The 25,335-nt window shown below is 36.0% G+C and overlaps 1 protein-coding gene across 1 annotated transcript in view; it reads left to right on the top strand.

Moving 5' to 3' along the window:
• Positions 1-25,335, top strand: part of LOC103798160 (dynein heavy chain 5, axonemal-like) — a gene marked incomplete at its 5' end in the record, with an annotated part of 107,827 nt that overhangs the window by 76,319 nt on the left and 6,173 nt on the right. Inside the window, 18 exon segments of the mRNA XM_009070408.1 lie at positions 63-239; positions 3,350-3,553; positions 4,998-5,177; positions 5,907-6,044; positions 6,632-6,767; positions 8,086-8,402; positions 9,938-10,093; positions 10,528-10,710; positions 15,456-15,699; positions 16,947-17,061; positions 17,513-17,703; positions 18,248-18,369; positions 19,215-19,364; positions 21,000-21,245; positions 22,531-22,750; positions 23,327-23,532; positions 24,315-24,518; positions 25,168-25,334. Of these exon segments, the coding sequence (XP_009068656.1) occupies positions 63-239; positions 3,350-3,553; positions 4,998-5,177; positions 5,907-6,044; positions 6,632-6,767; positions 8,086-8,402; positions 9,938-10,093; positions 10,528-10,710; positions 15,456-15,699; positions 16,947-17,061; positions 17,513-17,703; positions 18,248-18,369; positions 19,215-19,364; positions 21,000-21,245; positions 22,531-22,750; positions 23,327-23,532; positions 24,315-24,518; positions 25,168-25,334 (3,356 nt within the window).

Below are 25,335 nucleotides of genomic sequence, written 5' to 3'. Positions count from 1 at the left end.
ATACATTCTTTTAACTAGGTGTTTTCTTTACTATTTGGCATGTGGATTTTCTCACTTTCTAGGTATTAAAAGAAGTTACAGTAAAAGCCCAAGCTGCTGAGAATGTGAAAGGTGAAGTTCAGAAAGTGAAAGACAAAGCTCAAGCTATTGTAGACAGTATCTCAGTTGACAAAGCCATTGCTGAAGAGAAGTTGGAAGCTGCTAAGCCTGCTTTGGAAGAGGCAGAAGCAGCCTTACAGGTTAGTACTTGGCCCATGTATAATATTATTTTACTACTAAGAAGATGGGTGTCTTTAAAATGTAAGATTGAAGGTGCTATGCTGAACAGAAAATGTATGCAAATAAATATATATTGAGGCTTTTTAGGTATAGTTTTGTTTTTCTTTTTTCATGTGAGTACCAAACCTCAAATAGGTATTTTTCAGAAAAGGGCAAGTTTTAACTTTGATTTGAAACTGTAATTGATATATGATGTGCTGCAGGTTGATATTAGACCAGTAACTGAATGTTGATACTGTTAGAAATCAGCTTGTGTGCAGGGAGTGAAGAAGTGCTTTCTGTGTAAAACCAGCTATAATTCTATCTAAATCTAAACCTATTATAAGTTTTCACTGATAAATTGCATTTTGAATAAGTTTTGTGATCCATTATTTTCTGTCTTTAAAAAAATAATAATTCTGTTCTGGCATTGCCTGGATTTCTAACATTCACCATGAGACTTCATGTCTTTCCACATACTCCTTTGTAATGCTTTTTTAATAGAATGATATCACTTTGCCCATATTTTTCTAATGGAAAAAAGATTAATTTTAATTGATCTTGCATAATATATTTTTTTAATGTTTATTCAGCTGACTGTATGAGAGAATGTCCCTCAAGGCATTTTGCTGTGAGGAGCAGTAGTGGGATCTGAAGTAAACCTAATTTTAGAGGCTAACAGGGAGCTGGCATCCCAAGAAACAGAAAAGAATGAAGGAAAAACCTGAAGGATAGATAAACCTCAAAGTTTTTTATGAAGATATACTGGAAGATTTACCTTTTAATTGAGAGGCTGCCAACTGTTGTGATGGTTAAGAACTGGTTTGAAGGAATGCAACAGTAGCCTTTGAAATCTAGTATAGAAAAGTTTTCATGGATCTTCTGATGTAGGACCACTTTGAGGGAGAGATGTTGAACAATATCTGACTGCCATGATTTTAAAAAGGCAGAGTGGGAAAGTGTAAGTGAAGGTTGATGACATGACAGCTGGTAAGAGTGGTATAAGAGAGCTGGTCTCTGCCATAGGATCCTGATACTTAGCTACAGGAAAAAAAGGTTAAAAAACCCCTCAACAACAAAACAAGAAACCAGAATTGGGCAAGCATTCAAATAAGTGAAAAAATAAACATTGTTAACTGATCAGTGTCTGAGGGATAAAAAGAGCACAAGTGTTCTGTTTCCTGTCCTGCATTTTATTACAGCTTACTTTCAGGTTTTGGCTAAAATTACCAAGCTGAATCAATACTGCTCTTCTTGAAATATAGAGTGCTAATAAATTTTAAAAAGTTTAAAAAAAATCTGATTTTAAGAGAAAGCTACACAAGTGTTACCGTGAAACTTCACAATGGGGAAGGGTAATGTTGAAATTCTTGCATTTGCTATGATAAATTGCTTTGCCTGTGTCTAAAGGGTAAAGGCAAACTATAATAAAAGCAGGACTATCAGCATGTGTATCTGTATTCTATCAGCATGTGTATCTGTATTCTCAGCATGCATGTACTCATTCAGAAACTCCCTTAAGCAAGAAAATTCTCTGTGTGAGCCTGCATCTTTCAAAAAATGAATCTCATAATCATTACAGATTTGAAAATTTCCAGCTAGGGATTCCTATAATAGAATTCTGCTTGTAGTGTAGGCAATGCCTATTAAAATATTTGATAAATATAAAGGTCACTACCCAGATGAAAAAAAAGTAAAATCTGTGATTAGCCATTTCTCTCCATTTTTGACATATTTTTAGGCCTGGTAAATGCTGTGATAAGAGACAGGTAGGTACAGAACAGCTTATAAGAATTTCTCTCTCTCTCTCTCTCTCTATATATATATATATGAGAAATTATACAGTGAGATTCATTTTTGAAAGTTTGAGTAAATATTGTAAAAGTTCAATAAAACTTAGTTGCACTTTGCCCTGCAATAAAAATAGCACATTAAATGCACAACTATATATAAGTAAATAAATAACTAGAAGTTAAATGCAACAGTTTTGACACAGCTTGGATGGCAGCAAAAAATACTGGGCTGAATTTCCAAACAGTCACTAATAAACACTGTTTAAAGGTTCCACACTGATATCGCAAAAAACTCTGCTGAATTATCTGGTACACACTGAACCCCACAAGCAGCAAAATATTGAACAGAAACAAAAGGGCAGCAGAAGGAAGGTGATCACGATAATCTGCAATAATTTACCATCCCTTTCTTGAAGTATAAGCACAAGTAATTAAATCTTCCTTCATGAATTCCTAATATGGCTTGTGCTAGGCTGGAAGCAAAATGTCATAACACTTGCAGTAACCTGTAGCTTATCATTTGTTACTGTCATGTACTCAGACTGATTAAAATGCCTGTGAATAAGCAAAACCTTTGGTCAGAGTTGTGTCTGTTCTTGGAGTGGCTCTGCCCATCACCAGTTACTGTTTTCCAGTGTTTCTTTGCTCTGTATGTGGTGCAGTTAGCACTACTGCTCAAATCAATTCTTCTCTAAGCAGACACCTTCAGTAGACTTTTCTGATTGTCCTTTCTGATTCAAGATGTACACTAGTTATGCATTACAGTATTAGACTTGCACCCTTTGCTTGCTTCGCCTTACTTAACAGGGCCTAGGTTTTCATACATTATTGCGATTAATTTTTCTCACAGATGTGCTTCTACAACAGGAATATTCCCAGTAAACATATATCAGACCTTCTCACTAGTTTCCTTAATTCACCTTCATTTGCCAGATATCAGTAGAATGTATTTTTCTTCCTAGACTCAGTTTCTGGTCATTAGGTTTGCATTTGTTTAAAAATAGTAAAATTTCAAGATGTTTCTGTTTTGATCTTTGTTTTGTCAAAACTGTGCATGGTAGTTTTAAGCTTTTTGGTGCTTCTGTGGAAGTCCTGGGCTGAGGTTTCCTAGTAGTTGCTAGGAGTTAGTAGTGAAAGTCTGGTTGGAGGGTTCTTCTAGCTTCATGCTTTTTAACAGTAAAAATAATACAATTATTTTTCTTTCTCATATGGATTAATGCTGTTGGTGAGCTTATGCTCTATGTCTTATCAAATAAACAATAGCAATAATTGCTTTACCCTTTCTTTGAAATTTGTAGACAATCAAACCTGCAGATATTGCCACTGTCCGCACACTGGGTCGACCTCCTCACCTCATTATGCGTATCATGGACTGTGTGTTACTGCTCTTCCAGCGTAAAGTGAACAGTGTGAAAATTGATCAGGAAAAACGCTGTACCATCCCATCGTGGCAAGAATCTTTGAAACTTATGACAGCAGGGAACTTCTTGCAGAACCTACAGGTGCTTGTGCAACCTTCTTTTTGATTTTTTTTTTTTTTTTAGTAAAAGAAAATAAGGGATAATGTTTTCTCTGGTGTTCATAGGAGAAGAAATGTGCAAGGGGAATCAGACACACAACAGATCCAAAATGTTAAGTGCTTAAAAATAAGTATGTCATGATGAAATAAACCTGAATCTTTCTGGCAAAGTCATGTCATAAATCAATTACAGTTTTTCCTAAGTAAGGCAATGAAATTGCTTTCAATGCCAAATGATTCAAAGTGTTAAGCATTTGGTTTGAATAGGCATTACTTATCGGCTTCATTAAAGCTGATGGAAAACATCTTTTTTTTTTCTGGTATCTAACTTTTCATTAATTTTCAGCATTACAACTTGTGCACTGGCTTGTAAAAAATTATTGGGCTGAACACAATCAGAATTTTTTTAAATTGGGGATTTTCAGTTCCACAGCATGTGTCTAGGGAAATGGAAAGGGTAACTGGCAAGCAAATCCCTTTTTATAACTAAAACTAATAAATAATGATTCATCTACTTGGAATCATAGAATTTTAGGGATTGGAATGGACCTTACAGATCATATAGTCCCACCCATCTTGTCCTGCCTCACTGGGTGTTGTTGTCACTGATTTCTGCATTTTGAGTTGACTTAATCTGTCACTGGTCTCATGAGAAATCACAGATCACAGGCTTGACCAGCTTTATATGGTTGGTAGTGCCATGGATGTTATTTATGTAGTATTCACGTAGCATCTACTTGTAAGGATTTTTAATTTACTCAAGGGTTTAAACATTTTGCTGCTTGTGCATGACTAAACCTATTTGTGCTTCAGAGAACAGCTATTTTTCAAGTTCATCAGGGATTTTCATTATACCTTGGAAATACATTTGAGGGAGAAAATTGAGACCTTTTGGGGAGGGAAAAATGGAAGATATGTTTTTTGGAGAAAAGAGAGTGTCAAAATAAATTCTTTAAATTGAAAATCATTCCACTAATGAGATAAGGTAATTTAAGGATAAGATATCTGGCTTGCTCTTTGAAAGGACTGTCTTGTAGAATGTATGTTTATGAACCAGAACTAAGCTGTTCCTTTTCATTTTGAAGATTAAGTCACTTATTCAGTCTTAAGCAAAATAGAATTTCAAGCAGCATATCAGGAGTGTTTTCCATCAACAATTAGCTGTGCAATGGTAATAGTGAGTGTAGCAAAGATCATAAATGAAGACAAACTTTTTTCATTTTGTAAGACTATAGAACAGATTTGAATGATTTTTGCAAGCTCTCAGCTGCATTTTCTCAGATGCATAAAGGGAAGCACTTTATATTAGTTGTTTGTAAGTAACACTTGAGATCTTAGTGTTCTGTGTGTTCTGAAATACGTGTATATATAATTTACATTTATTACTTACATTATGTGTACTACATTTTTAAAACTGAATTTTTCAGCAATTTCAAAAGGACACAATTAATGAGGAAGTGGTAGAACTTTTGAGCCCTTATTTTGAAATGGTGGACTACAACATTGAGACAGCTAGAAGAGTATGTGGGAATGTTGCTGGCCTTTGCTCATGGACCAAAGCTATGGCTGTATTTTTTTCCATCAACAAAGAAGTGTTACCTTTAAAGGTATGTCTGTTTGCCAGTGGGAGTTGCACAAACACCCTTTGATCCTCCTTCCCACCTATTGGCAGTTGAGGATTTACTCTGCTGGAAACTTCATCTGCCTTATTCTACTGGTGCTTCTAGTTAAATTCCCTATTGAAATTGCTTTACCTTATTTAAGAATTAGGTAGGAAAGAAACTCAATATCTGGTTCTTTTAATGTTCCAGATCTCAGTTCATAAGAAGACTGTACAGAGATCTGTTGATCAGTGTTATTTAGAAAAAAACAGGCCAAAGTAGTTAGAATGGAAGTTGGGAGACACATGGTCAAGCATGATTTTAGCACAGAGTAGCTTGTACTTATAATAGGAATGACCGAGAGGGAAGCAAGATTTGTACTTAGACAAAGTGTATTGGTTGGAGAAATCAAATGGGCTTCTGGAAGCATCAGTCTCTTCTGCAAGCCAAATCAGGCTAACCTTTGTGTCAGGCAGAGAATGACTGGTATTCCCAGAAGTTTTTCTAATTATTTTTTCCTATGTGATGTTAAAACAAGTGCTAAACTGCAGCTATCTGCAATAAGAAGTTTGTTTTGTTGTAAAATTAAAATTAAAGCTTTTACTGAACAATGAAATCTTTACTGAACAGTTTGATTCTAAAATGAAGCACAGGAAAACTCTTTGAAATACCTTATAGCAAATGCTTTGAGATGCTTTATCTACGAATACACTTTTATGTTTGTATGCTCTGTAGGCTAATTTAGCAATTCAGGAGAACCGCCTAACTGCTGCCATGCTGGATCTGCAGAAAGCTCAAGAAGAACTGGGAGCCAAGCAAGAAGAATTAGATATTGTGCAGGCAGAGTATGAAAATGCAATGAGAGAAAAACAGGTGAACTGCTCATCACAGAAAAGAAGTTTCTGCCCTTATTTTAAGGAATACTTAATGAATTATTTCAATTTCACTAATATTCCTTGAAAAGGATGTTGATGGGCAGTGGATAAGAGATAGATATTATTTGGATACTGCCTCTTTGGCTCCAGCCTCTCTCCTTTGCCACTGATCCTCTCCCCTCTTCCCTCCTACCTCCTCAAAAACTATTTTATTTGGATTCTTTATTTAGTGTCTAGTACTGTAGCATCAACTTTCATTAATGTATGTTATCTTTGTATAAGGTATTTGAAATTCTGTGCCGAATTCCCCAGACTTAATAGGTACCAGCAATTTTGCATATTATATAACTATGCCAATAAGAAAGTTAAGAGCAGAAATATTACAAAGCTGAATCATATTTCTGCCAGACATTGATAGTTTGTGTTGATATATTTTTTCCATCTCACTTTGCCGCTTTCTCTGCATGGTAGTGTGAATGTTTGAGAATATACTTCTAAGCTCTGGTTTCATTAGATGTAGAGATTTTTCTGGCCTATCAGATACATGACTATAAAACATATTTCTTGGTCTATGGTTTTCTCTAGACTTTGCTGGAAGATGCTGAGCGTTGTCGACATAAAATGCAAACTGCATCAAGTCTTATAAGTGGTTTAGCAGGTGAAAAAGAGAGATGGACAGAACAGAGTAAAGAATTTGCTGTGCAAATCAAGAGGCTAGTTGGTAAGTTTTTTTCCACAGCTTTGAACTTTGAATTAATCTCTTGAGGTGTAATGGGTAGTGAAACTGAAAGCTTTTGAAATTCCAGACTTTTCCTTTGTACTTAATATCTCTGTTGCTAAAACAAGTGCAATTGTTTTAATTCGTGGGACATTTACGTTTTAACTTGACTGATGTTTGTAGGTCAAAGAGAGTGATATGTTATCAAATGGCAATAAAATGTCTATAAGTGAAAATACATATGGAGGAGAGGAAACCTGATATTCAGGCACTGACATTCATGTATAGAAACTATTATTTTTAACTGAAGTTACTAAAGTTCATAAACCTTTTGTTTCTTAGAATTTAATTTCTATTTTACAAATAAGCACTTGTAAACTAAAATACTTTGTAATAAATAATAATTTTATTAGTTAGATCATTATCTTGTCCTTTACTCTGATCTGATGTTTCTTCTCTTTTTGCCTTGAACAATATTGTTGTATAGGTTCTACTGTAGTAGCTAGGTTGTATTTTATTGTTGGTATAAATTATAAATGTGTCTTAACTTATTAAAAATGCAGGACACCTTCCCCACAAACTCATGGTGATTTTTTTATAGACAACTTGAAAATGTCCAAAAAGTATTAGGGCTCAGTATAAAAGAATTATATCTTCTCCAGTTTGAATCCTGCATTCTTACTTGAGAGGTACAACACCCCCCCAAGCTATGGTGTCATCAAACTTAAGGGGAAAATTTTGAAGCTTGAATTGAAGATTTAAACCTGTCACTCTTAATACCTTCATGATGATCTGTTTTAATTTTTATTAGTAGTACTAATAACTGTAATTAACAATTAATTTGAATTAGCACTCCTAAATAAAGGTTCTTTTCTCTCCCCAAAACATTGTTTAAGCCTGTTCTCATGATTGTGCAAGGAAATGGTGGAATTGGAAGTTTATGAGTAAGTTTACTCTGCCATGGTCTGCTTATGCAGAATCTGGTGTTTGGAATACTCGTGTGTGTGTGTGTGTGTGTGTGTGTGTGTGTGTGTGTGTGTGTGTGTGTTGGGTTGACTTGGCTAGCTGCCACATGGCCATCTCTTGATTCATACAATTACATTGTAAAGATGAAGTAAATGTGTCATCTACTGAAACAGTGTTGTCTTGCTACATAATAAGCCTCAGGGAAAAGGCTGATTTGCCTTCTTTATGGGTCCAAGTGTGTTCTTCAGTTACCACCTAAAACATGTAACAACTAGAGAAAGAAACATTTCATTCATTAATAGAATCAGAAAAGTTGTAATGCTTTGTTGTTTTATTTTTCCTTGTTCTTTTTAAGGTGATGTACTCTTGGCTACAGCTTTTCTGTCCTATTCTGGTCCTTTTAATGAAGAGTTCCGCAGTCTCCTGTTAAATGACTGGCAGAAGGAAATGAAAAGCCGAAAAATCCCCTTTTGTAACAACTTGAACCTCATAGAAATGTTGACTGATGCTCCAACTATCAGTGAATGGAACCTGCAAGGATTGCCAAATGATGACTTATCCATACAGAATGGAATCATTGCCACTAAAGCATCTCGTTATCCTTTATTGATTGATCCACAAGCACAGGGTAAAATTTGGATTAAAAATAAGGAAAGCAGAAATGAACTTCAGGTAATAGGAATTCTGGTGCTTTAATAATCCCCCGAAACTCTTAGCTTACAAAACATTACATTTCAATGATTCACATAATGCTTAGCAAATGCCTTTTGTATAAAATGTCTAGTCTGGATATAAAGGAGATCTCAGATATATTTTGTTAGATTTGAGATTTGGCTAGATAAGAGAGTGTACATTTGAAGCCTGTTAGTACCAGTGACTCTCTGTTTGTTTAATGAATTTCTTTTAATGAAACATAAATTATTGGAAAATAGACCTACATTTGAAGCCTGTTAGTACCAGTGACTCTCTGTTCAATGAATTTCTTTTAATGAAACGTAAATTATTGGAAAATAGACTGAATGGGCAACGTGTAACAATAGTCATGTTTGCAGAATATTTTAAGTGTTAGAAAAAAGCTACCAGCTGGTTGATTAATACAATTTCATACAAATGTTTAAAAGTGAAGATGAACAGCATGATATTTTGCCTGTTAGTACCAGTGACTCTCTGTTCAATGAATTTCTTTTAATGAAACGTAAATTATTGGAAAATAGACTGAATGGGCAACGTGTAACAATAGTCATGTTTGCAGAATATTTTAAGTGTTAGAAAAAAGCTACCAGCTGGTTGATTAATACAATTTCATACAAATGTTTAAAAGTGAAGATGAACAGCATGATATTTTTATCACCTTTTGATCAGACATTATTGATAATTGGTTGTCTTAGTATGGATGTCTGGTGCTAAGTATTCTGCAAATATATATGGGGAAGACAGCATTGCCACAACATACGGTCTGAGGTACAATACACCAATTCAAGGCAAATGGGAAAATATGAGAAAGTCTTTACTTGCTACTATTATGCTTACACCAATAAACCAGCTTTAAAAACAGAATCCCTGAAAACCATAAAGAGGAGTTTAAGGGGTGGTAAGAGAGTGGCTCTGAGAGTATTGCTATGACTTTCATGTTGATTGTTATCTTGGTGTGGAACCCTTTTATGGTTAAAAAAGATTATTGGTTTGTTTAAACTTGATAAAGTCTGAGCTGAATGTGCTTTGTGCATATATTGAAAATTAATCACAGTTATACTGAAGACTACTTTTTAAAGTAAAGACTATTTAAGGTCTTGCTCAATGTAACCCTGTAATATTGTAGAGATAGAAAATCCTGGAAGAGCTCTGATTTTGGAACTGACCCTGCTGCAGTTTGACTAGGGGATTTTATCCAAGATAAAATTGAAGGTGCTGTGAATTTTTCCTGTGAAATTCTTGAGTAGTTGCGCTCATGGGATATCAAAACTGCAAATGTTCAGTGCTGCTTTGCTTCAACTTTTGCAGTTGAAAAACAGACATTTGCATTCCATGAGGTCTGAGAATATGGCATGCTGATGCTATCTTTTCTTGTGGTCATAATCTTGGCCTTAATCCTAGTCCACTCATAGAATCATTATTTTTGGCAGAAATTTAAATTAAATGAGATAATTTATAAACATAAACAAGAAAGCTTAGTAATCACGTAACATAATATATGTCTATATTTTTAGATCACTTCTTTGAATCACAAGTATTTTAGAAATCACTTAGAAGACAGCCTTTCTTTGGGAAGACCTCTTTTAGTAGAAGATGTTGGAGAAGAGCTTGACCCAGTACTAGATAATATTTTGGAAAGAAACATCATTAAAACAAGTTCATCCAACAAGGTAAAAATAACATAAATGGGCAAACAAGTGGAAACGTCCCTTCCTCCCCTTCTCCCACCCTTGCGCTTAACAAAGTAAGTCCTGCTGTATATATAGGTCTTATATAAAATTAAACTCATGTTTAAATTCGATTAATACTAATGCAAAAGAATGGGTAGAGTTTAAGATCACAAATAGTTAATATACATAATGTATAGAATTCCTTATCCCTTTGCTTATGACAGCTTTTAAAAATTAAAATAATGTATGAATGGGGCATTGAAAGTGATTCATGGATATTCTCAACAAATTGTTTTCATCAGACATATAATTTAAAATGGGATTTTTATGCCTTTAAAAAGAACAATTGTAACCTTTCTTTCTATAAGCAGTATCTGAAAGAGTTTGTCCTGGTTCTTGATATCTTAAGACTTCTTTTGAATCCTCTTCTTAAGGTGAAAGTTGGTGATAAGGAAGTAGATGTTATGAGTGGCTTCAGACTTTACATTACTACAAAACTGTCAAATCCATGTTACTCTCCTGAAATTAGTGCTCGAACCTCCATCATTGACTTTACTGTGACCATGAAAGGTCTTGAAAATCAACTCTTAGGCAGAGTCATTCTCACAGAGAAACAGGTAAAAGAATTAATTGCATGTATTTTCTTGTCTGTACTTCTTACATTTACCTGTAGAATATTTTACTTTCGTTTTAGTTTATTACCCTCTATTGCCATATTGCAGGGTAACTTTCTGTCTCTCTCTGTTGTAATTATTCTTAGTATAACCTATTTGTGATGGTTTAAAAATTGGCACAGAAGCAATTGACTTGTTCATGTGAAGTTTCTATTCCTTGTTATTGTTGCAACTGTACCATATTCACCTTATTTTTCCTACCTCATGAGAATGGCCTGTGAAAAGGAAAAGTGCCTGGAATAAAAGCCGATATTCTTCTGTCTACACACTGTAGAGCTCATAGGAACACAACCTGGTGCAAGGGATTCAGACTTAGTTACTTCCTTGCTCCAAGGGGCAGCAGGCTACCTACTTATTTTGACATTGCAGATGTATTAGTTGAGGAAGTCCAAGTTCAGGATGACAATCCCAATCAACATGCCACCAGCCATTCTGGAGGGAGGCTGATTGATATAATTTAAACTACTGAACATTGAATGCCTGTAACTGCAAGGTTAGGCAATATCGATGTCATAAGAGACACTATGCACTAGACATTCTGACCAGACCAAGAAGGGCAAAGGTGGAGACTGGGAGAATTAAACCCCTAAACCCACTGTAGAAGAGGATTAGGTTCGAGACCATCTCAGGAGCCTGAATATGCATAAGTCCATGGATCCTGATGAAATTCTTCCTTGAGCCCTGAGGGAACTGGTGGATGTAGTTGCTAAGCCGCTATCTATAATTTTCAAGAAATCATGACAGTCAGGTGAAGTCCCTGATGACTGGAAAAAGGGAAATATAATCCCCATTTTCAAAAAGGGGAAATCAGAAGAACCATGGAACTATTGATTAGTTCACTTCTGTGCCTGGCAGGATCATGGAGGAGATTTTCCTGGAAGCTATGCTTAGGTGTATGAAAAGTAAAGAGATGATTGGTAGTAACCAACATGGCTTTACCAGGGGCAAGTCATGCCTGATGAATTTGGTGGCCTTCTGTGATGGGGCCACAGAATTTGTGGATAGGGGCAGAGCAACTGATATCATCTACCTGGACTTATGCAAAGCGTTTGACACTGTCCCACATAACATTCTTGTCTCTAAATTGGAGAGACATGGATCTTGATGGGTGGACCACTCAGTGGATAAAGAACTGGCTGGAAGGTCGCATGCAGAGAGTTGTGGTCAGCAGCTCATTGTCCACATGGAGGCCAGTGACTAGTGGTGTCCCTCAGGGGTCAGTGCTGGGGCTGCTACTGTTCATCATCTTTGTTGGCGACATGGACAGTGGGATTGAGTGCACCCTCAGCAAGTTCACTGACAACACCAAGCTGTGTGGGGCAGTCGACATGCTGGAGGGAAGGGATGGCATCCAGAGGGACTTGAGAGGTTGGCCAATGCAAACCTCCTGAAGTTTAACAAAATGAAGTGCGAGGTCCTACCTCTGGGCAAGGGCAATCCCAGGCAAACCTACAAGTTGGCTGGGGAAGTAATTGAGACCAGCAGTGTGGAGAAAGACTTGGGAGTGACAGTGGATGAGAAACTCACCATGAGCTGCGGTGTGCATTAGCAGCCCGGAAAACCAATCGAATCCTGGGCTGCATCAAAAGGAGTGTGGCCAGCAGGCCAAAAGAGGTGATCTACTCTGCTCTTGTGAGACTCCACCTGGAATACTGTGTATGGTTCTGGTGTCCTCAACACAGGAAGGACATGGAACAGTTGGAGCAAGTCAAGAGGAGGCCACAAAGTTGGTAAGAGGGCTGGAGCATCTACCCTATGAAGACAGGCTGAGGAATCTGGGGCTGTTCAGCCTGGAGAAGAGAAGACTGTGTGGAGACCTCATAGCAACTTTTCAGTATCTGGGGGGTCTACAAGGGCGCTGGAGAGGGACTTTTTATTAGGAACTGCAATGATAGGACAAGGTTGAAACTGAAGAGAGGGAGTTTAGGTTAGATATTGGAAAAACGTTTTTTACTGTAGGAGTGGTGAAACACTGAAACAGGTTGCCTAGAGAAGTGGTGGCTGCCCCAACCCTGGTGGTATTCAAAGCCAGGCTGGATGAGGCCCTGAGCATGCTCATCTGTTGGGGAGGTGTCCCTGCCCATGGCAGGGAGTTGTGACTTGATGGTCTGTAATCTGCAGTCCAGCCCCTAAAATTACATGATTCTATCTATGACTGCATATTTACTAAGATTTTGGCAATAGTTCCAGTTTACCTTTGCTAGAGAGAAATGAGAGTAATGTCTTTGTTCCCTTATTTGGTATCTATTGAGGTTCTCCTGTATGTCCAACACCACCCCCTTCTGCTCACCAGTGTAAGATGTTTCTTGTTAATAGCCTCAGTTATCTTGTTCATGTTGAGTAGTTGCATTTCATTCCCAAACAGTCCATGGATCTCATGAGAGAAATCACACTCATTCTGTGAAGGTCTGTATTTTGTCAGACAGCTTCATTCCACCATCAGCTTTACTTCAACCACAAGCTGTCAGCTTGTCAACCCACTGCGTAATGAAATTATCACTGTCTATCTGAAACACACTGTGTTGTGTATAGTCGCAAAGTTTTATGCCAAACTTCACTTCTTGGGTCCTACAATACAGTACATTCCTGCAGATGACAGTCAATTTATTAACAAATTCTTCCAGTCACTGCACTTGCTGCTTGGAGGACACAGAAAATAAAGGAGCTTGACTTTTCTCAGAGGTTTTGCAATGGACTGAGAAGTAACAGACTCAAGTTGAAACCCAGGGAAACCTGATTACATATTAGTGGTCAAAACCAGGAACAGATTACCCAGGGATTTTGTGGAATTTCCATTCTTGAAAGGGTTCAAGACACAACTGGACGTGGCCTTGAGCAATTGAACTACTTAGGCCTGCTTTGAGCAGGAGATCAAACTATTTAATTTCTTCCAATCTAAAATTGTTCTACTATTTGGGGGTGTCTTTGCCACTACCTTGGAATGTCTAATGAGTGGACATACTGTGCTCTCTGTAACAGCTTATCAGAGTAGTATATTCACTACTGTTTTGTCTGAGACCATGTAGGGATATTCCTTCTAGATAGGTGACAAGTGGACCATTTGACAGGCAGGGGGACTTCCATAGAACATACTTAACACTTTTTGGTTAACCTGGACTCTGTTTTTGCACCCTGTGGTTCAGGGTTTCCTGAAGAGTCAATTCAAACATATCCCACCATCCAAACCCTTTTTTCCTATGGTATCTAATTATGCACCTTTGGGAATCAGGGGATTTTCCTCCTAGGTGTCTGGATTCTTGCTACCTTTTGTAGCCTTTGGTAAGGAGGTAGTGTCATTATTTTACTGTGAGACAGCTTGCTAAATGATTTGAGCAGCGTGACTTCTTGGTCATACACAGTGTTATAATGTGTGTATGGAACTTCTGCCCCAAAACTAGAAGAGGTTATTTTTCTGTAATTGGTATTTTTCAAGGTTTGTATGTGCATTTATATCCCTCTTACCATTTCAATGTCTCTGATATGGTTCTGCTTTTAGAATGAATGAGATTTAGACATGCAACAAAGAAAAGGAGCATTTGCAGCATGTTATTAAAAGTTTCTGCAGTGTCTGACTTTCTGTTCTTGTGTTGTCTGGCATGCCCATTACTAGAATCTGTGTTGCTTACATCTCACAGAATTGCTTGATTACTGATAGAGTGCTGGTACTGATTTATTCTTTTCCACCAGAATGTTAAACCAGTGGCAAGATGTGAGTGAAGCATAAGAAGGTCAAAGGGCAGCTGCTATATCTGTGTAAATTTAATTCTATTCCGTTTCTTGGAATAATCAGATTTGACAGCCTTGATAGCATGTCTGAATGTAGTATAACATACTGTTTTAATGATAAAATTATTTTGATACAACAGTTGTTATATAATTTGACAAAAATCTTGCTTATTTAGTGTCAGATGTGTCAGATTAGTAGTGGAGGTATAATATGCAAGAACTGTTTATGGCTTTTTGGATTTTCACGTTCATATTTCAAGATTTGTGGTGGTAAAAGGCTGAAGTTTTGTAAGGAACCGTTGATGCAAATTCTTGTACTTGTGAATCATGTTGTGACAGAATGATAGAAGCTATGTAGCAGCTTTTATATTTTATGAATATTAACAAGATCTAGTATTCTAGCTGCTCTGCTCAAGGCTAAAAAACTGAATTCTCTCAGCCATTCCTCATACAACATGTGTTCTGGAGCCTTTATGAGCCTTACTGTCCTTTGCTGGGCTCACTCCAGTGCCTCAATGTCCTTTGTAAAGTGAGAGGTCCAAAACAGAACACAGTACTTGAGGTGTGGTTTAACCAATGCTGAGTACAGGGATATGGTCACCATCACAAGATGGAACGAAATAGAATCGTGTTCCTGGAAAAGCGTTCGCATGTCTCTTCTCTGATTCAGAAAGAGAGAAATACAATTACTGCTGTGAACTAATTCTTTTAGACCATGATATGAGCATATTCCATAGTATTTGTTTTAATGATTTATCAATGCTTACTAATGCAGCAGGATCAGAAACCTGGCAATAGATGTTGTGTCAGAAATAACACTGGAATTCTTTCCCCACATTAGTGCCCTTACTCTTAACCTACACTGTCTTAGTAGGATCAATATTTTTGATACTAAATGTTTTATTTTGGTTTTATTTTTGATTGCTCTTCTGTTTTCCAAATGTTACCATGTATTCCAATAGGAGTTAGAGAAAGAAAGAACTGATCTTATTGAAGATGTGACTATAAACAAAAGGAGGATTAAGGACCTAGAAGATAACCTTTTGTTCCGACTTACAAGCACTAAGAGTTCTCTGGCAGATGATGAGAGTCTACTAATTGTATTGAGTAACACTAAGAAGACTGCTGAAGATGTAACACAGAAACTACAAACTTCTGCTGAGACTGAAGTACAGATAAACTCAGCCCGTGAAGAGTACAGACCTGGTGAGTGGAGGTAGTGATGAAACAGAAATGGCTGGACTGTACATTTAAAACATCACTACTGAGAGTAGGTGAAATAATAGGATGAGATCAGAAAGACCATAATGGGTGGGAAGGATCCATGTTTTCCTGTAAGAAAAACCTATTTAGAAAATGTCATATTGAGCTATAATGGAGAACATAGTCTATGTTATGCTTCATGTGGAAGTGGAGGTAGTGATGAAACAGAAATGGCTGGACTGTACATTTAAAACATCACTACTGAGAGTAGGTGAAATAATAGGATGAGATCAGAAAGACCATAATGGGTGGGAAGGATCCATGTTTTCCTGTAAGAAAAACCTATTTAGAAAATGTCATATTGAGCTATAATGGAGAACATAGTCTATGTTATGCTTCATGTGGATAAAATGGATATTGAGCTATAATGGAGAACATAGTCTCTGTTATGCTTCATTTCTAAAATGGAATGATCTTATCTCTTTGTAGACTTCCCATTGCTCTATACACAAGTGTACCATTAGGGTGTTTAGGTAACTGTGTGTTTGAGTTCAACATGTTGACATTCTTACATGGGACAAGTATAATGCTAAATACTGTTTATATCTGCTCCGATGAATGCTTCATTTATCCTTAGGTTCTTATAGTCAGCATATTTCATCAGTTTTTTGGCTTTTAACTGACAGGTGAAAACATGAAGGAAGTGAACAAAAGAAAAGAGCTCTCTGGAATTACCTGCATTTTACGAAATGTGTAAAATGTTACAGTTAGTGTAACAGAAAGCATTGCAAATTTTGTAAAACCATTGTATTTAAAACTAATTGACTACCGAAAGTAAGTTAAATCAATACTGGGTAAGTTAAATCAGTATAGTTCATTTGGCTTTTATATGACTGCTGTAAAAGTCTGTAAAGAGAAATTTGGATACTCAAGCCATACTTCAAATAGCTATAATTTTTATGTTTTACCCACAATCTGGATATTGCAGTGTACTATCCAGCACTATCCAGGTATAGTCATATTTGCAAACTGGGCTTTACAGAGTATGCATTAATTAAAAAAAGGATTTATTTCATGCTGATGTATAAATGAGGATTATATGAATTATTTTATTATTTTTCTGGAGTGTAAAGAGTAGAGCAAGTCAAGGATCTTCAAGTGCCATTAAACTCACTGTACATGTTGTGGAGAGTTACAGTTTTCTGCTCTGCATTTCTACTTTGAACACATTCTTGTTTCCTGTTCTTCAGTTGCAACTCGAGGTAGCATCTTGTACTTCCTTATTACTGAAATGAGCATGGTCAATGTCATGTATCAGACTTCGCTTCGGCAGTTTTTGGGACTTTTTGATCGCTCCTTAGCCAGGTAATTTAGCTAACAATAGGTATTATTTGTATTTACTGAGTACTGAAGGTGCTTATAGTACAGTGAAGATTTGTTGCAAACTAATATCAGAAAGAGGACTGTTCTTACAATCTTGAGCAGGAATTTTCAGTTTCAATACCTATAAGCCTTTGTCTGTTACCTACCGATGCAAAGAACCTTCCAGTCCTTCTAAATTTGGTATCAGAAATTTAAAAACCATTATACTACATTAATTTTCAGCTATACAAAAAGGCTTGATTAGAAAGGATTTTTTTTGATGCTCCTTCAATATGAAAGTTGTTGTTAGCTTGCTGTCTGATGTTCTGTGTTTTTAATCTATTATTTTTCATGTTTTGCAAACACTGAACTTTGGTTTGTTGTCATTTGCATAGTATTCCCCTTTATAAAGCCTAGACAAATCAACATTCAATGCATGTGTTTCTTCTGACAGGTCTAGCAAGAGCCCTATAACCAGCAAGAGGATTACTAATATTGTTGAACATATGACATATGAAGTGTTCAAATACACTGCCCGAGGACTCTATGAGGAGCACAAATTTCTTTTCACGTTATTGCTTACATTGAAGATTGATATGCAAAGAAACAGAGTGAAGCATGAAGAATTTCTGACACTTATTAAAGGTTGGAATTGCGGATGAGTAGAGCATGCACATTATTATAGAAAATTTGTGTAGTTATGTCTCCTAGTCAATTTACTCCTTCCTTTTGCACAATAGAAGCCAGTCAATTGTGAGAAGACATGCTTATCATTCCAATCTGGTGACAAATAACATTGTGTGTTAGTTCTAATTTTTAGCAGCACACTGAATATCGATATCTTTGGAACTGTGAGAATTTAGATGGAATATTCTTAAGTATACTTTCACAGTTTATGTCTGCCGTTCAAATACCACTAGGTACATCTTTGACTCAGAAAAATTATTGTACTAAACATGTTTTAGTTTATTTGGTAACAGCAGCAAATAGGACAGAAAGTGATGCTAACAGTTTAAACAAATAACAGTCTCTTAGCTGAATGTGACAAGTTCATGGCTTTGGCCTGAACTGCATGCAAGCAGTGTGTTTGCTTGAAAGTTTGAATTCACTTTGTATTACCTTCCCAAGAGACTTCATTTTGCATGTTGCCTAACTCAGAGATTTCTTTAGGACCATCAATTTCTTGCAGGTGGTGCTTCCCTAGACCTTAAAGCTTGTCCTCCTAAGCCAGCTAAATGGATTCTGGATATGACTTGGCTGAACTTAGTGGAACTTAGTAAACTTGAACAATTTTCAGAGATTCTTGATCAGGTACATAAGAGCTTTTAAAAATTAATCTCTTGTTTGACGGTGATTGTCTGGTAGTGATCAAGTGATCAAGGTGGAAAATTGGTTTACTTTATAGAACAGAATGAAACTAACAGCAGATAGCCACAGTTGCTTATCAACCTATGTTGATAAAAAGACTTAAAACCCCCAGGAAGGTAAGAAGAAAGTAGAATGTTCACACTTGATAAAATTATGATATTTGTCAGATTGGGATGCAACTTGCTATTATCCAATTCACATATTGCAACTTGATTATTTTTCTGGTAGTTAGATTTTCTTGCATCCCTGTTGTGCTTTCTTACACTGTGTTTAATGATGCTTGTTCCAATATTTCTGATTATGTGGAGTAAAAGTTAGAGAAAAGGTGTTCAGTAAATCCAGTGTTTGTATGAATAGTCTTACTGGACACTAAGTGTATTGCAGCTAATGGAGTAAGTAAATAGCTTTTGGTATATGTGAAGAGTACTTTCTGTACATTCATGTGAGGACCAGTTATGTACCTAGCATTCTCAAAGCTGTATCTATGCCTAACTATCTGTGTTCTGACATTGCTGTGCTATTATATTGTTAATGGAAAACACTGAGTAGTAGCTCTTTTTTTTCTGACAATACTTACTGATGTTGCATTCTGCAATTCTATACTTAAAATCTGAATGTTTATCCTATAATTTTTGAATAGCCATACTAAATCATATACTAATATTCATAAATAAATGCCTGTGTGTAAATTACATGTCTCTGACCCTCACTGAAAGTATGTGACCTAGTGGCAGTGCATATATGATGTCTGTTTAGTGAGATTTACTCCTTTGACAATATAACTGCAGATTTCCAGGGATGAGAAACAATGGAAAATTTGGTTTGATAGTAAGAATCCTGAAGAAGAATTGGTTCCTAGTGGCTATGGTCAATCCTTGGACTGCTTCAGACATCTTCTTCTTATCAGATCTTGGTGTCCTGACAGGACTATGGCCCAGGTACATTTATATAGCCAACATGGTCTATTTAGGTATCACTAGAATAATAGTTACCAGATTGCAGTTCAGTACTTTCTAACATAATGCTAAGCACCTTCTTGTAATAGACTTTTACATTGCATTTTCTGAAATTCTTTTCAGACAATTTATGCATTTGTTACAAGGGCAGTGTTAGCAAAACTATTCCAATATGTCAAACAAATATTAGCTTTATTGAGGAGATAGGATTTCTGCTGGAAGCAAATTCTCTTTGTCAGTTCAGAAGGTATTTTTGACTGTCCTTGCTTACTTACTGGACTTGTAGAAGTGTCCTCATGTTAGGCTGAATTAAAATATTTTAACTCAGTTGGCTTAGAGGAAACAAAACATGAAGGCAGTTTAATTGAGGAACCACTTCTTGCATGGAAGAACTAGACCCACTTTAGAAAACTCTGTATTAAAGTCTATTCAATAGTTTTAAGTTAAAGCCATCTATTTAAAAAGGAGAGAAATAAAAAATTGAAGTTTATTAAATGGTTGCAGCTATTTTAAAAAAAATCAACTTACAGGAGCCTATTTTTATTCCTTATGATGTTCTCCTATGCAAAAGAATAAAAATGATGCAATTGCTGACAATTTCAGAGCAATTAATGACAATTTACTGAAAGTGGAATGATCACTACTAGTGTGGTATTAATTTTATGGATACAAATCTTTAGACATTGTGATTGGATTCAGAGAAAATTATTGGTGTAACTGCAGTCAATAGGTTAAACAGTACTTTACGAAGAATCTCTACAACGTGTGCGATGTGTTTGAAACAGCTCATGCAAAATTAGTTCCTTGCTACTGTTAATGGAGGCACTTTCATCTTATGATGGTTTTATGAAAGCTGATAATTTATCAAGTGCTTAATGCTGAATATCTTTTATCTCTGAGAAGTAACCCAGGGGTAATAAGGGGAAGATTGATTGAAGACAAAAGCATTGTAGCAGGAAAGAATACAAGACCATCTCAGACTGTTTCAAAGAGCCTTTTCTACTTCTTAGTAAAAAAGAGAATAGCACTTTGAAAGATAAAGAAGGAATAACAGAGATGGTCTTCACCTGTTCCTCTGGATCTTCTACTTAGTGATAGTTATTTTCATCATTGCTACTGTTAATTCATTGTTTAACCACGAAGATGGGAAAGACCTAACAGCTTTGAAGCACATATTTAATCCTTTCCTCCTTTTTTTCTAGATTTTAAGACTAGAAATTACACTACCTAATGGAGATTCCATCCTTAAGTCATTAAAACCTTTCTAAAGTTTTACAGAGGTTCATATTTTTATTATATTTTATTTATAGTTATTATATGTAACAATAGATGCATATATATGTAATAGAATATTTTTTAAAAATTAAGGCTGTAAGAAATAGCACCTTCAAAGAGAGTATGATGTATTGGCATGCAAAAATAAGCTTCTTGCATATTTGTATTTCTGATATAAATTTATTGCAGGCTTTGCTCTTCAGTTGACTTATCATATTTGTATTTCTGATATAAATTTATCGCAGACTTTGCTCTTCAGTTGACTTACTGGTTGTATTTACACTGGGAAGAAAATCGTATCAAATGGTTAGGTTACAGGTTATATTTACCTTTTTAATATAGGCAAGAAAATACATCATTGACACTATGGGGGAGAAATACGTAGAGGGAGTCGTCTTGGATTTGGAGGAAACATGGGAAGAGTCAGATCCGCGTACTCCTCTCATATGCTTTCTTTCCATGGGCTCTGATCCTACGGACTCGATTATTGCTTTGGGAAAAAGACTGAAGACAGAAACGTGTTGTGTTTCCATGGGTCAGGGACAAGAAATCCATGCTCGTAAACTTCTACAGCAGACAATGGCTCATGTAAGAGACAAAAATCTGAATGCTTTTTGTATATGTCTTAAACAGTTAGAACTAAAAAAATCTGTCATGAAATAAAGTTGTTTGGTGGGTAGTCAATGCTGATGCAAGAATCTGTATTTGTTTGTATAGATATGTGTCCTAAGCAATAGAACTCTCTCTTCAGAGTAATTTAATTTGCATAACAAGCATTTTGGTAATGTGCAGATGTTTTTCATTTAGTATGGAGTGGTTTTCATATAAAATGGAATTTTTGTTGTAGGTTGTTAACTGATGAACATAACTGAATTGATTATTTTGATTACATGATTAGTAAGTATTCTTCATCAGTCATTTCAGAGCATCTTTCCAGTTTCATATTTTCAGTAATATAAATGTATTTTGTTAAATAAAGAAGATGAATTCCAAATATATTATTGATAGTGACATGAACTTGAGAAAAAGAAGGTTGTATAGCAAAATATTTTGTATTGCTGTGGTCTGGATTTGGATTTAGGAGGAACAAACTAAGAGCACAGGTCTTTTACAAGTGAAACATGGATGAATTAAAGAATAAAATGAACTGTATGAGAAAGAAAAGGTGAGCTGTTCCAATTTAGCATGCTTTGCCCTTCAGGTGATAGTACTGCTATGCCTGTTAATGAGGAAAGATTAAGCTTCTTACACTTCTGTGTTATGAGCTTATTCCCTATCTGTTCAACCTGTTTTTCTCTCAAATTCTTGTTTCACAACTACTCATAAAAAGCTAATAAGCAGATCAGATGATAAGAAACTAATCCAAAAATAGAGAAGAGGAGCACCTCTTTTTTTATTTAAGAGAAGTGCAGTTACTTTCCCTCACTGTCTCATGTACCCTCTTAATGAAGGTGTGTGAGATGGCTATGTGAATTGTGGTAGTTCATATGAGAAAGTTTGGTATTTATTGATTGATAGCAATAGATTAATAAAGTATGTATATCTGGTTATTTTCTGTGATTCTTGTTAGGAAAAAGGTTTAGCAGCTTGCTCTATGAAGCTACTCCTGAGCTTCAATATGTAGGTAAAAATTTATCAGCGTTTAGCAACATTATAGTCATGACTAGGTATATTTTCAGTGGACTGAAATGGAAAAGGTAGAGACAACTTGAGAAGACCAGATGGGATAAGTAAGGACCACTTGATTAGATTTAAAAAACAAGCTAGCTAACACTACCTCCAGAAGGAACAGCCCACAGCTTAGCTCACCTTGAGGAGTGATTTCAGTTTGTGAAAAATGCTGATAACTTTCTATTTTGTTGTTTTAAACTAGGGAGGTTGGGCACTTCTGCAAAACTGCCACCTTGGACTTGACTTTTTGGATGAGTTGATGGACACTATAATAGAGACAGAGACTGTCCATGAAAGCTTTCGATTATGGATGACGACTGACATTCACCAACAGTTCCCCATCACCCTTCTTCAAATGTCTATTAAGTTTACCAATGAACCACCACAGGGGCTCAGAGCTGGACTGAAGAGAACATATAGTGGTGAGTGCTTGAATGGTAATAATTTAAAATTAAATTTTGGACTTTTTCTTATTGTGTGGCCATGTTATAGTCAATCATAGTATTTGTAAACTAGTATGAGCTAGAAGTTGTGAAAATTAAAAAGATCTGCTGAAGTTCTGTTGCCAGAACTAATTGGACTGCGAAACAGAAAATGCTTTTTCTTGTCTCAAATGTTGGCATCTAATATCTCAGTTCAAAATGTTTAGATTTTTAATTTTCTTTATCTTTTGGCAGAAAAATGACGTTTGCTGTCAAGTGCTCGTTATATCACATAAAATAAAGGACAAAGGGTCTGTGCAGAAAGCAACGTAACATGAATTCAGTTATTAGTAAACTGTGGGTTTTTTTCATGAAGTGTACCCTTTTAATTTGAGCAACTTAATAACATGCTATAAACTGTCTCCAGCATAGAACGCTTTGTTGGGCAATAATTTACTCTTGGGAGAGGCAGAGAGCCAAGTGAATATCTCTAGAGTGGTGTTTTAGCACTGATTTGAAGTAGCTTTGGAAAAGACTATTATTGTGATTCTTATAAAGCTCATTTACTATCAATAGGTGTCAGCCAGGATTTACTAGATGTCAGTAAATCGGTACAATGGAAACCAATGTTGTATGCTGTAGCCTTTCTACACTCCACTGTTCAGGAAAGACGCAAGTTTGGATCTCTGGGTTGGAATATACCCTATGAGTTTAATCAAGCTGATTTCAATGCTGCTGTGCAGTTCATTCGAAACCACTTGAGTCGCAGGGATGCCAAGAAGGTAATTAATGTTTTTGTGGGGATGGTGGATTAAAATGATGGATCTTTCCAGTAGTGGAATGTATATAAATGGTTCCTAATAACTGAAACACAGACGTGATTGTAACTTTTTGTTTTCTGTTTTCACAAACATTCAATATTCCAAGTATGCATGTCTATAGTGCAGCAGACTTAAATTAGATTTTTAATCCAGTGTGTGTTAAATTTATCTGTTAGCCTGTTAAGAAAAAGCCCTCCCAACCATCTCAGAAAGATACACCTTAGAAATACAGACCTTCTTTTCAATGCTAATTAAGTCAATTTGTTGAAAATGGATGACTGTGTAAAATACTCATTTTTTTAAATCTCTTTTGAGTAAAAATAATAAGATTTGACCCTCCAATCTATCTTGGAAGCATGAACAAATTGAAAGTGGCTTTAAATGATTTTGTAAGAATTTCTCTTATATTCTTCTCTTTCATATGATCAGTTGTCATAGAGTGGTCTGTGGTGGATCATTTTGTGATTGGCATTTTAAATTGGAAAGCAGGATTGGAATGCAGATGTACCCCTCTTGCCATCTTCAGGATGCTCTTGAATTAGTTGTCAACGAGTTATATTTTGAGAAGTCCTTGAAGGTGTTCTGGAAATGCAGGACTATAGGAAAAAGGAGTAATAAGAAAGGAACTTTCTTCCAAAAGGGACAGACATGCAGGATTTGGTATATCAGCTGTTCTTACTAAGGGCCATGTAAGTAGGCAGGAAAAGCATTAGCTGAAGTCAGTGATTTCTGCTTTGTTTTAGGGGATCTCCTGGAGTACTGTTTGTTACATGATAGGTGAGATCCAGTATGGTGGTCGTGTGACAGATGACTATGACAAAAGACTCATGAACACCTTCGTAAAGGTTTGGTTCAGTGAAAATACATTCAGTCAGGAATTCGCCTTTTACAAAGGATACAGCATACCCAAATGTACTACAGTAGATCAATACCTTCAGTACATACAGGTTGGTAAATGAAACCTAATCACTTGTTTTTCGTAAGTTCCTGATTCCCTATATTTTGTCTTTTCTTCTGAATACCTGTATTTTGCCTTTTATTCACAAATTCTTTATTAATATTGATTCTTGATTGAATCTGCATATTTCAATAGTCTCTTGCTCCACATTTAGCAGTGACAATTAATTGTTGCCCTCAATGTTATTGTGTCATGACAGGAATATATTCTTTTCCATGTGGTTTGCTTGAGAGCCATAGCTAAAGGCACACAGTTATTAAAGAGGTCAAAGTGTGGAGTCCAGACACTGGGTACAGCCTCACAGAAATAAAAGGTGTAGATATATGAAAGTACAAGCTTACTATTAAAGAAGCACATAGATGCTAAAACTGAATTCGTTTGGTGTGATTTGGGCTGTGACATGACAAATAGATCACAGCTAGTTATTTGCCCTAAGACTTTTTGAAGAGGTCTAGGCTCTTGCTTTACAATGTAAGGGTTTTTTTTCCTGTTTGCTATTTAGTTTTGTTGTGTGTTGGGTTTTTGTTTGTTCATTTGTTTTGGTGGAGTTTTGTTGTTGTTTTGGTTTTTAAAATGTATTTTATGATTGACTTAAAAATCAGTCTCCAGCTGTGCTTTTTTTATATTTTACTATCTAGAGCCTTCCTGCTTATGACACACCAGAGGTGTTTGGTTTGCACCCCAATGCGGATATCATTTATCAAAGTAAAGTTTCCAAAGATGTGTTGGACATCATCCTCAGTATTCAACCTAAAGATAGCTCTGGTGGAGGGGGTGAAACTCGAGAGACAGTTGTAGCCAGACTG

Source organism: Acanthisitta chloris, unplaced genomic scaffold (assembly GCF_000695815.1).
Source record: "Acanthisitta chloris isolate BGI_N310 unplaced genomic scaffold, ASM69581v1 scaffold1562, whole genome shotgun sequence".
In the NCBI taxonomy this organism is placed as follows: domain Eukaryota; kingdom Metazoa; phylum Chordata; class Aves; order Passeriformes; family Acanthisittidae; genus Acanthisitta; species Acanthisitta chloris.
The sequence above is the reverse complement of the archived record's forward strand: the minus strand, read 5'-3'. Positions and strand labels throughout refer to the sequence as shown.